Source organism: Micromys minutus, assembly GCF_963924665.1.
Source record: "Micromys minutus genome assembly, chromosome: 1".
NCBI lineage: Eukaryota > Metazoa > Chordata > Mammalia > Rodentia > Muridae > Micromys > Micromys minutus.
The window spans coordinates 180020898-180033535 of record NC_137969.1 but is presented as its reverse complement, the minus strand read 5'-3'; the positions used below and the strand labels follow the sequence as shown (position 1 = coordinate 180033535).

Genomic DNA, 12638 nt, shown 5'->3' with positions numbered 1-12638 from the left:
GTATAAGAATATTTTAGTGAGTATTTTGCATCTATGTTCATGAGAGAAATTCGTCCATAATTCTTTTTTTATTGAACCTTTTGTGGTTCTGATATCAAAGATACCACTAAGATCTCATAAAATGAATGTTATATTTTTCTGTTTGTGAAATAATTTGAGGAATATTGGCATTAACCCTTCTTTGAAAGCCTGGTAGAATTAATCCTAATACTATCTGCCCTGAACTTATTTTTTTTTTTTTTTTTTTTTTTTTTTTTTTGTTGAGGAGGTGGGGGTTAGAAGGCTTTTAATGACTGTTTCTATTTTCTTAAGATTTAAAGGTCTGTTTAAATTTTTTATCTTATCTTGATATAGCTTTAGTAAGTGACATCCATAAAGAAAATTATTCATTTATTTTAGATTTTCCAATTTTGTCATGTATAGGTTGACCCAATGATTCTTTGTATTTCCTCGGTGACCTTATTATGTGCTTCTTTTTATTTCTGATTATCTTACTTTGGATATATTCTCTCCATCTTTTGGTTAATTTGGCTAAGGGTTTGTCTACCTTGTTGATTTTCTCAAAGAACCAACTCTTTATTTCATTGATTGTTTTTACTGCTCTTTTGGTTTCTATTTTATTAATTTTAGCCTTCAGTTTGGTTATATAAAACTGTCTATTTATATTGGATGAACTTGCTTCTTTCTGTTTTAGCCCTTTCAAGAATGCTGATGTGTTGCTAGTATGAGATCTCGCCAATTTCTATATGTAGGTACTTAGAGTTATGAACTTTCATATTAGCACCACTTTCATCTTGTCTCACAAGTTTAGATGGATTGTGCATTTGTTTTCATTGAATTCTAGAAAATCCTTAATTTCATTCTTTATTTCTGCCTTGACCCAATCATCATTCAGGATAGAGTTGTTCCATTTCCATGAATTTGTCAGCTTTCTGTGGTTTCTGTTGTTGAAAATGTTTTATTCCATAGTTATCTGATAGCATACAGGACATGATTTCAACTTTATTGGATCTGTTGAGACTTGCTTTGTGACAAAGTTTGTGGTCAATTTTGAATACTGGTACATGAGGTGCTAAGAAGACAGTCTATTCTTTTGTTTTGGGGGAAAGTGTCTTGTGGATAACCATTAGCCTTATTTGGTTCATAAAATCTGTTAACTCCAATATATCTCTGTTTAGATTTTGCCTGAATGACCTGTCCATTGGTGAGAATGGAGTATTGAATTCCCCCACTATCAATGTGTGATGATTAATGTGTGATGTAAGTTTTAGTAGTGTTTTTTTTAACAAATATGGATAACCTTGCATTTGGGGCATAGATGTTAATATCTGAAAAATCACCATATTAAAGTCTTCCTTTGATGAATATGAATTGTCCTTCACCACATCTTTTGATTATGTAGTTTGAAGTCTATTTTATTAGATATTTACATTTTTAGCTTTAACATTTTCATTGACTGGGGTATTTATTTCTCCTATCATACATTCAATGCCCGAGACCCTATCTTTCAGCTCTTGTATTTTGTATTTTCCTGGTGATGCTTGAATTCATAGCTCCTGTTCTCTTACCAAGATTATTCCATTTTCAGGACTCCTTTACTTTGTCTGTTTTATTATTATTATTGCTTCATTTTCCATTTTTAGGTCTTAAACAGTTTTATTCATTTCTTTCAGCTGTTTGTATTTCTTGACTTTCTTTAAGCAATTTACTCATTTTCTCTGTAAGGACCTTTATAATATTTATAAAAATAGTCTTAAAGTCCTTTTCTTGTGCTTTATCTGTTTTGTAATATTGAGGGTTTGCTGTACTAGGCAAGATGGACTCAGGTAGTGAAATATTGCTCCAGACATTGTTTTTCTACACTGATGTCTAGGCATTTGGGTATTATAGATCTAGGTGCCAATTTCTTGTTTGTATTCATTGGATGGGTGCTGTTCTCCCTTTGTTTCTTTTTCCTCTCAGGTCTTCTGGCAGGAGTGACCTCTGGTTGAGTATAGGGTCTTTACTCAAGTTGGAGGGTGGAGATCTGGCGCTGGGATGGCCTCTGATTCAGCCTGGGGTCCTCAGCAAGAGTTGTGGGTGCATGACCTAGTGATGGGGAGGAGTCTCACAGTTGTCAGTAGGCTTGGCAAGCATGGAGTATGGAGAGACTAACTAACTACTGCAGTTTTGGTTGTTGACATGTCCTCTGACCCAGAAGGATGCTTCTACTAGAGTTGGGGTCTGGCATTTGGAGATGATGAAAAAAGAGTTGGCAAGAACTGAGAAAGGGCATTCCACAGGCAACCAACCTACCTGAGGTTCTGGCAGATGGCATGACCTCTGGTGTGGTAAAAGAATTTCACCATAGTTGTGGGTCAAGATATGCTGACAAAGAGAGAGAGTGTGGCTTGGCGTGGCCTGGGTGGGCACTGAGGGAGTATTGGTGGTCTGTGGGCAGGGTGGAGGTGCTTACCTGGAAGTTGGCTACTGGTTTGTCCTCTGGTAAAGCAGGAGGCTTACACAACAGTTGTGGGCGCCTTTAATCTTCTTTGAAACATAAGGAAATGTTTGCTTCAGAGGCTTAGAGTGTGTGGAATAAATATCTTTTCATGAGGATACAGTACAATAAGCTGAGAGCTCTCTAAAATTTAAGGTCTTCACATTGAATAGCTTATCCACAGAGCTGAGAACTTGATAATTTATGTAAAGCATAGGCCAGTTTAATGCGCATTCATATCTAATGTACATATAAGCATGGCTTTCAAGTTTCCTGGACGTTGGGAGTAGGCTTCCAGGAGTTGACATGGTACAAATTATGCAGTTCTCTGGTTTACTCTGTGACACATTATTTTAAACACCAGTTTATCTACAAAAAGGCTAGCATTCCAAAATGTGTTTTACTTTTGGTTTTCTCTCAGTTCAATACAGCGTTACCCAAAAAGAGATCTCAGATCTCAAAGTCTCCCAGTGAAAAAAGGAAAAATTGTGCACATGTTCTCCCATTCGTTATCTTCTTGGGATGCCTGTTATGTGTTTTTAGTACATAATACAGTCTTGAAGTAGGAATGGAATCTGCCCTAATATGTCACGTATTAAATTCAGTGTCATTTCTGGGTTTTAGAGTCCTGTCTGCATTCTTTACAAAGTAACATTTGATTTGTTGACAGAAAACAAAATTAAATAGAACCCTGAGGGGACAGATTCATCAAAAGCTTGATGTTCCATCTCTTCTTCCTGCACATTCTAGCCCTCGTCACTAGAGGAAGAAAAAGGCGTGGCTAAGGAGTGGACTGCTGAATCATATAAGCATGAGATTACAAAGCACGTGTGAAAAAGTTAACACAACACGTGATGCATAAGAACCTCCCAATAAAAGTTGCATCTGATCATTCCCTTCCTTAAAATTCTTCTTTGGGTTACTCTACATGTTCTTCCCCTAACACACTGTTCATGATCTTGTGACCTGTGAGAATATCGAGACAACACCTAGGCATCTGCGAATTCTACTGTGCTTCATTAAAAACCAGAGACCAACAAAGCATAAGCACCTAGTAGTAATTTGATTTGATTACCTAATGTGTAGTTAGCTAATCCACCTAAGAGATATATAAATATTACATATGTAACATTTTCTGAATAAGTAAATGGATAATTTGGAAGACAAGGACCCTTAAAATAGTCAAGCATTGTATTTACTGCTACCGGAGTGACACTTGTTCTTCTATTTGCTGACATCAAAGAAAATAAATACTGCATTTTTTCATATATAATATTTTCCTCGGTTTAAATTGGCAATTCCTATTTTGCAAGCATGATGACTAGCCCACCTCTCTATTAGGCTCAAATCATAAGGATAGCTTAGCTAAGAAATACAGTGCAGGCTATTATAAAAAGTATTTTTGTGACTGAAGACTTGTATTTGAGGAATTCAAGAGCCATATTTATTGGGACTGTATTGAAAGGCAGAAGGGAAGATGGGATCGCGATGCAGGTAAAAATAGAAGGCCCTCCAATGTGCAGAATGAGTTCTTATTTTATTCTTAGTTTAGATTTCTATATGGTTATTTCTCTCTGAAAAGATGTTACACCAGCCCTGCTTACATCAAACATTTCAAAGGGTTTATGGAATATCTCCGATGTGTGTTAAATTGTTGAGAGAGGAAAAGAAAAAAGAAAAATAAAGGTGGAAGTGGTAGAAAATAGAATTCATGAAGCACAGGGCATGGGAAAGCATTATTGTGTAGAAGGAGTTCTTGGGTATTGCAAAGAACCAATGGAACAATGGGATACACTTTTGTCAGAAACTAGAGTCTTCTGAATTGTGCAGTTTGCTGATATAAAAACCTTTAAACCACTGGTTCTCAACTCTCCTAATGCTGTGACACTTTAATACAGTTCTCAATGTTGTGGTGACCCCACCTCCAACCATTTTGCAGCTACTTCGTAACTGTTCTTTGCTAGTGTTGTGAATCATAATGTAAATACCAGTGTTTTCTGATGGTCTTAGGTGACTCCTGAGAAAACATCCTTTGAACCTGCAAATGGGGTCATGACCTACAAGGTTGAGAAAACCTACTTTAAAGTATTCCACAGCTCAATATTAAGGAAGACATGTAAACCTATCTAGAAATGGGATTCTGTTTTACATACACTGACTGCATTTACATCCATTCAACACTCTACTGTAAAAAGAACCACAGGCTGCAAGCTCCAGAGAACAGAAATGGTGGCCAGTTGTGTTCAGTGCTGTTCTCATTGCCCACACAGCCATGTGTACTTAGATTCACCGTATTTGATCTCAAGATCATTCTTTTCTTCCTTCCTTTACTTTGTAAATGTCTTACTCAGTGATGCTGGACTGAAGGAATCCTTCCCTGAGTATCAAAGCTCATCATTGCTTAGTGACTTGCGGAGGTAGAGGGTCCATCTATCAACCAACTATACTGCTGCATGAGATACACAGGGTTTTGTTTTGTTCTGTTTTTAGAGAGACTCAATGTACAGCCCAGATGTATCTTGAACACACTGTATAACCCTAACTAACTTTGCAATAGTGTTGAATCTTCTCTAACCTCCCAGAGTGCTGGGGTTATCATGTGTAATTCTAGCTACTGTGTTCAAATTGAAAATGGACTAAAATCCAAAGAAACAAAGACTTGCTGCTTACCCTGACATGATATGCCCACTGCTATCCAGTAGCAGGAATGGTATAGGAATAACCAACCATTTCCAATAAGATCTAAGGATCTGAGGTCAGCTTGGTGAGATGGAATTCAAAGCTAACATTGATAAAAAAACCAGGAACCTATGGCTGGATAGTTCATAAAACCTAGGGAATAACCGTTTGTTGAGATACACTGTGAGTGTCTATAGATGAGTGAGGCGAAAAGCCCTTGTATTTCCAAAGCACCATTTCTCTACACTGTCACTTCGACAAGGCATGAATGCACACATTTGTAATCCTAACACTTAGGCCATATCAGAATCCTGGGGCCAGCCTCAGCTACATAACACATTTGCGGCTACCCTGGGCCACATAAGACCTCATCTCAAAAAAAAAAAAAAAAAAATTGAAATAACAACAAAACAAACAAAAAGCCATGTTAATTATTTCGGAAGCTTCAAAAGCAAATGTATAGAGTAGTTTTTTAGGGATAAGGATTCGGTAAAGATAAAACCTGCAGGGTGTGAGGGCAATTTTAGTACTAGGGCAGCTAAGGCAGGGTGGTCGTGAGCAAATAATACAATTACTCTCTAACTTTGTTGAACACTGTGCAGGTTTTAAGGCAATGCTCTCTTACTTTAACTCATCTACTTCCCTGGGTCCTGAGGAAAAAAACAGGTATTCTTTTGTTTTCCTCTAAAAAGAAATGTGAGAATGAAAAGTGATTTCTTCAGTGTTAAGTTTTAGAAACGGACAAAACAGAGACTTAAACACAGAGCATTCCCTCTGAAGTCAAAGACAGTTTTAAGTTGCTAGGTACTTAAATTATCATGGTAACATAACACATAAGGGGGATGGGATAGTTGTATGTATGCAGACACAGTCAAATGTGGGCAGTGGTAAATCTTCTATCTTCGATTAAAAAAATGTTAGTAGAAAATGATTTTAAAGAAATCACAGGGACAATATTCTTCCAATAGACAGTTTTATATTCTACTCACACATCTCTATGTTTCAAGAAAGAACTCAGTTTTTGCCAGTAATTAGCTTGCTATGTGAACAGACTGCTCTGGGACTGTGGAGAATGCATGTTCCTCCACCAAAAGACAGCAAACACCTTTAATTTCTGGTGACAGGGGTGTTTCTATGGAATTACAGTCACACTGAGTCCTGACATCCAGGACTCATCCAGGGAAAGACTAGCCCTCCTTGGCTTTAGGTTAGAAATAGGATCAGGTCTCTATTAGGTTATTCTTCAAGTTCTGATCCACAATTAGCAGATATATATATAGAATGCTAATTGTGACTCATTTTGGTAGTCCTCATATAAAGAACACATCTGAACACATCTTCAGGTTCTATATGCTAAACATTCTTGGTCATTGCTAAGAATTTTTTTCTTTTCTTAATTACTCTTTGTAATTAAGAGTACTACTTATTACTCTTTGTTTTTGAAAAGTTTTTTTTTTTTAATCTCTGGATTACCATCCTAAGGAAAATGTATCTTATGTTCTTAATTTTTATTTTAAAAAAATGCTACATTGCTAAGGAACCACTGTATTTCAAGATTCCTTGAAGTCTTGGCTCTTTTCCTAGTAAGCCTGTGAAATCTGCATGTCTAACTGGCCTGCTTATCCCAGCGATCACTGTCCAACACTCACACTAAGCTTTTCTGATATGAAAGTGATCCATTATAGAAAGCCAGAGAGTAGACGAGTGAAAACCATTTGCCAATCTATTATTCTATCGCCCAGACAGCCACAGAGCACTCATTCTATTCCAACTCATAGCATAGCAGAGCACTGTACTTGTATGTCATTTGACATGTTATGTGAACGGCGAGTAAGGAGGGATGAATCCGAAGGATTCCAGTGTTGGCTGTTCGCACACTCTTCCTTGTTGTGATTGCTACTTTTACTCCTCAGCATTTCTGTCTAGAGCACCTTGCTCTTCGTGGTTCAGACCTGAAGCTGGGGTTTCACAGACTGTACTGCTATAATAAGCTTGTGGAATTCAGACTCAACCTGTCATCCCAGCATCTCAAATCCTGCTAATCCGACTTCCCTAGACAACCCAACTGCCTAATGTATTGGGATTCCTGCTACAATTTGTTCTTTTAACTGAATTAAAACTTATTGTGCAAGTTCCCCTTAAAATGCTCTCAAAGTGTTAGTAAATTAAGGTTAACTCTCAAGTATAAATTTTCAAGCAATTAGCTTTGGTTTCTTAGCTGAGCAGAACACCCCACTTAAGATACTGAATACAAACGATTTACATACTACCATAGTGCGTTTCTTATAAAAATGTTAGGTCTGTAGCAGCGATTTGCTAATCAAATTCAGAATTTGATTTAAAATGCCTCCGGCAGAAGGCCAATCCAGTTATGAAAGAACAGGCAAAACCCAGAGCCCGGATGAGCCTCGTCCAGAAGCTAGCTGAATCTCTCGCTCTCCTTAAAAAAAAATGGTTCCAGAAATCACTACAATGGCTCCTAAAATAAGATATCATAGCTAATTTTTTCAATAAATTATTGGACTTTCCAAGACACAAAACATGTACATTTTGGAATCTAGAGTTATAAAATATTCTGACATGTTTTAATATAAACAGGAACATTTCCAATGATTGCTTGGGTCTAAAATGTTTTTCCACTTGACATTTGTTTATACTGCCTAGGAAAGAAACTCTATTTATGGATAAGTGAATGACACAAATAAACATGGGAGAGAGCTGAAAAATCAGCTTTGATTGTGCATGAAAGTCTACAATGCCTTTGTGTACTCTTGGGCCGTATTCTGATTGCCTGTTTATTTTTACAGAACTGCTGGTGAGCCCATGGAAGAGGAGCCAGCCTTGTGAAGTGCCAAGTCTCCCCCGATATTTCCTGTGTGTGACATCATTGTGTACCCCCCTACACACAACCCCAGCACCCTCAGACATGTCTGCTGCCTGGGTGGCACAGTTTGATGGAACATAAACACTGGGCACACAATTCCGAACAGCAGCTTCGCTGGTTCTTTGGATGGACTTGAAAGAGCATTACAGATTCCTGAAATGTAACCACTGTGTATCTAAAGTTACAGTAACCAGGATTGGAAGAAACCATTTCCAGCATGCTTTTTTTCTGCTGATGACCCACTCCCAGACACAGAGTGTGAGCTACAGACCTTCCACAGAGCATTCGATATTGTTAGTTTCAGAAGCTATGACAGCCAGTGAATTTTTGGGCAAAACCTGAGACATACCCATTCCTGACATTCTGACCAGCGTCTTATTGTGTCGTTTACTGTTGAGTAGACTTAAATTGTTTACAGGATTTCTTTTCAGCTGTGAGTCGCTGGGAATTACAGACAGATTGCTGTGGGTTTTAGGGAGTTTTTTCTCTTTGTTATACTTTTGTTTTGTTTTGAATTTTTTTCTTTTGTTCTAATGCGTTTCCATCCCTTCTGGTAAAAGTTTAGAATATACTGGGGATAAGGTGTCTTTCCTATTTTCTGGTTTTTTGGAGGGATGAGTGGGGGCACCATGTTTTCCCTGTGTAGCCTTGGTTATCCTGGATCACTCACTGTAGACTAGGCTGTCTCAGAACTCAGAGATCTGCCTGACTCTGTCCTAGGAACAAAGGAATGCCACCACCCAGGCATGGCTAGGCATTTTTCCTAATGGAAAAACATTACAATGTATCTGACAATTCAAAAGGAACACTACAGGCAATGTGGCAGTATTTTGTGTGAACTTTTATTGGAAGTTTACATCTGTCTCAGGTTCTCACAGTATCTAGGCTTGCAGTTTTGACAGATAATGAAGTCTGACCACCTTAAGGACAGTCGCTCTGGAGGTACATGTTGGAAGACATACAACCCTTGGAAAAAAAAAAAAAAACAGAACTTCTCAAGAATGAAGGCTTGTCCCAACTCTATCTAGCACTCCCCTTCTCCTCCTTCCTTCTCAGCCCCTCAGCTGCTTCCTTCCTTCTTTTCTTCCTTCCCTCCCTCCTTCCTTTCTTTCTTGTCACCCTTCTGTCTTTAGAAAAATTCACTTAAACCTCCCGATTACTCGGGAGATTTGAGTATTTTATTTACTTTGTTTACTTTTCTGGTGAACCCATTTGTGTTATCTTTTGTGCTCTGAAACTACCTTAGTGGCCATGGTTTAAATGATACCACCGAGTCCCCCAGGTCTTAGATATATGTCAGTGACAATGACAGTAATCTGAAGTTCTTTTGAAAGGGGCTAAGCTAAGAATTGTGCCTTCAAATGAAAACGAACACAAAACTCAACCTTTTCACAGGTAGTATTTCCAACAAAGGTTCAGAATAGCAGACACTTATTTCTGAGATTAAAAACAGCTTACTAAGTAAAATACAAGCAAGTTCGCCTCTGCCTCTGAAAATTGTATTTCGGTGTATAACTCAAAAACCTAAAGACAGTGAGGTAGAATACCTTGCATATTTAATATCTGACAGTGCTTTTGAACATTGATTTTTTTATATATTTTCTTAACTCAAAGGATATATTAAAGCCATAAGTGAAGATTGTCATGCTTTTATTCCGAAATCTGAAAGAAACCTTAATTAAAACAAGGTTTTAGGGAAGGCCAAGATATGAAAGACATGGAACAATGTGGTTTTAGTTAGGGAGGACTCCAACCTGTAAATCAAAGATGAAAGATCTCACTCACATAGAATTACATAACTCCCCTTTGTTATACAGTCAGACCACATTTTTCAAGCATTTGGTTTTTTTAGGATTAGCATTTTAATTTTTAAGACTTTTATTACATATACAAAAATGGCTCAGTACTTGGTTTAACATCTAAGAAATTTGAGAAACCCTTTGAAATAGGAAACCTGAAATGGAATGTAACTTAGTATTAGGGAAAAGTTACTTACATTGCATAAGAATTAAGTCAATCTAGATGCATAATTGTAATAAATTTCTTGTTAATTCCATTTTCTTGAGATTTTAGAGAAAGTTAAGCCAATTATATTTGCCAGAACTCTCTCCCTCTCTCCCTCTCCCTACTTCTCCCTCTCTCTGTGTCTGTCTGTCTCTCTGTCCCTGTGTCTGACTCTCTCTCTCTCTCTCTCTCTCTCTCTCTCTCTCTCTCTCTCTCTCTCTCTCCCCCTCCCTCCCTCCCTCCCTCCCTCCCTCCCTCTCTCTCTCTCTCTCTCTCTCTCTCTCTCTCTCTCTCTCTTTCTCTCTCTCTCTCTGTGTGTGTGTATGTATGTATGTGTAATTGGGAAATTTACTTAAAGTAAACCAAAGGCTAACAAAAGATCTTTTCATTTTAAAATGAGGATAGTTATCATTACTTCAAAAGGTACGAAGTTGGGAAGCTTTAAAAGCAGCTTCGGAGTCACAGGTCCCTAAGGCTACTCCTCAGTCTCTGCAAACACATTTGAAAGGTTGGGTAGTAGAACAAAGCATGACAACACATCTACCACTGTTACTCATGTTCCAGCAGCAGGGTGGACTCAGGGTGACTTGTCACTCTAGGCCAAGTCACTCGGGACACCTTTGTGCAGTTTAGATTTAAAATATACGTATATTCCTTCCCACCACAGGATGCCTAAATGATTGCAATTCAAAGTATCAGAGTAGTGGGAGAGGAACAGAAATGGTGTATTCAGTTTTTTCTACAACCCTCTGGGGATATTTTCATTTGTCTAACTCAAAGCACAGTGGCCTTGAAAATAAGACATCTCCTACCACAACAACTTCAAAAAATATGGGGCTGGTCTTGCCTAATAGTTTGGACTTGTTTTATTTCTAGAGGCCAGTCACAGAGCTTTGTGAATTCACAGGGTATCTTTACAGAATCCATATGGGGAAGGAAGTGAGAGCTCCTGAGAGTCTACTGAAAGAAAAAGCTCTCCCCTCTCAGTACTTTTAAGCTTTTATAAATTTTATCCCATCACTTGAAATTAAGGAAATTTATTGAATTGGTTTGTGTTATTATTTGTCATTTAAGATTTTTTTCCTCTATTTGTTTTGGTGGAAGCAAGTTTTAAAATCTAATAATCCAAAGGAAGCCTGAAAATGAATCATTCTGAGCTTGAAACAGCCACTCTGTCAAAGTCGCACATTGTCTGTTCTAGTCTTAACATTGCTTTTCTGTGTTTGGAAAGAAAATAGTGTGGTCACTATGAGAGAGAGGGAGAGGGGGGGAGGGGGGGAAGGAAGGATAGGGAGTGAGAGAGAGAGAGAGAGAGAGAGAGAAAGAGAGAGAGAGAGAGAGAGAGAGAGAGAGAGAGAGAGAGAGAGAGAGAGAGCAAATGACACACCTGTTGTACTAATTCCATAAAGAGGCCATTTTTACCAACAAAACAAAACACCCAGAAAAACAGATTAAGGTAGAGAACAAAGGCTTTCCACTGTCTTCAACACTGGCCACCGCTGTGGTCATACTCAGCATCAGCCCTTCTCTTTTCCCAAAAGACACTTATATTTTGAGCTCTAATAGAAATCTACACTATTTAATGCCCTTCAACAGAACTAATATGGAGGCTTTCATCAACCTCTTTAACACCTTCACCAAAACATATAAATGTGTATGGTGTGGCTCTGTTATTCAGATGTATTTAAACTGGAAACCAGAGACTGTCTCCTAGAGCTAACATCTTGGTTTTGCTCTATCAAACACTTCATGAATCACTGAGTGAATATTTGTGACCACAGAATTAAAAAAATGTAAAATAGCATATTATATATACCCAGGACTACTGAGTTTCATTTCTCCAAACCAGTCTCAGTATATACTAACCTATAACATCCCTACTTTGTCTCATGTAATATGTTAAGAAATGATCATGTCTGTTACTAATACATATGTTGGAAATAGCTCTATCAGACAAATCTCAGACCATTGATCTGAGGCTAATTGGACTTTATTTCAATGGTAAGATATTAAAGTGGTTATAATTTCTCAAACTGTCTTAAATCTCAAATTAAATCAGTTAGCAAGTACTAATCTACTGTATAGTACCGATATTTCTAACCAATAATTTTTTTTCTTCCTCTCTGTTTCACTTGCTTTCCTGCCAATACCAAATTGGTATTCTAAACAATCAGAACTCTTTGTAAGCTCTCTCTAATTTATGTATCCTAAACAGAAACAACCTTGCAAGTTTCCCTTCTGAGCCACAACTTGGCATATGTGCCTTCATGCACTTTATTTAAGTCCTATTCTCAAACCTTGATGTGTTTTTACTTATTCCTTCACAAGAGAAACCTGAATTAGCTACCCTTCCCTAAAAGAACACCTAAGCTGACTTTTATTCTGTACATGGGGTTTGCCATTTTTTATTATTAATGCAGAATTTTATTATTGTGTCGAACACGGTTTCCATCATTTTTGTTAGTATCCAATTGGGTAGTGTTGGTTATCAGGCAGAGAAGACTTGTGCACACATTCTCCGTACCCTTTGGAGGATGTTAGGATGTCTATGTGAGTCGAGCCCTCGAGTACACATGAAGTAAAAAGTGCCAA

General features: G+C 37.7%; 1 protein-coding gene across 1 annotated transcript in view; it reads left to right on the top strand.

Annotated features, from left to right (window-relative positions):
- HDAC9 (histone deacetylase 9) overlaps positions 1-8005 on the top strand; it is a gene marked incomplete at its 3' end in the record, with an annotated part of 448608 nt that extends 440603 nt beyond the window's left edge. Inside the window, exon 27 of the mRNA XM_080912023.1 lies at positions 7966-8005. Coding sequence (XP_080768149.1) covers positions 7966-8005 — 40 coding nt within the window. The remainder of the gene's footprint in view (positions 1-7965) is intronic.
- Between the last annotated feature and the right edge of the window lie 4633 nt (positions 8006-12638).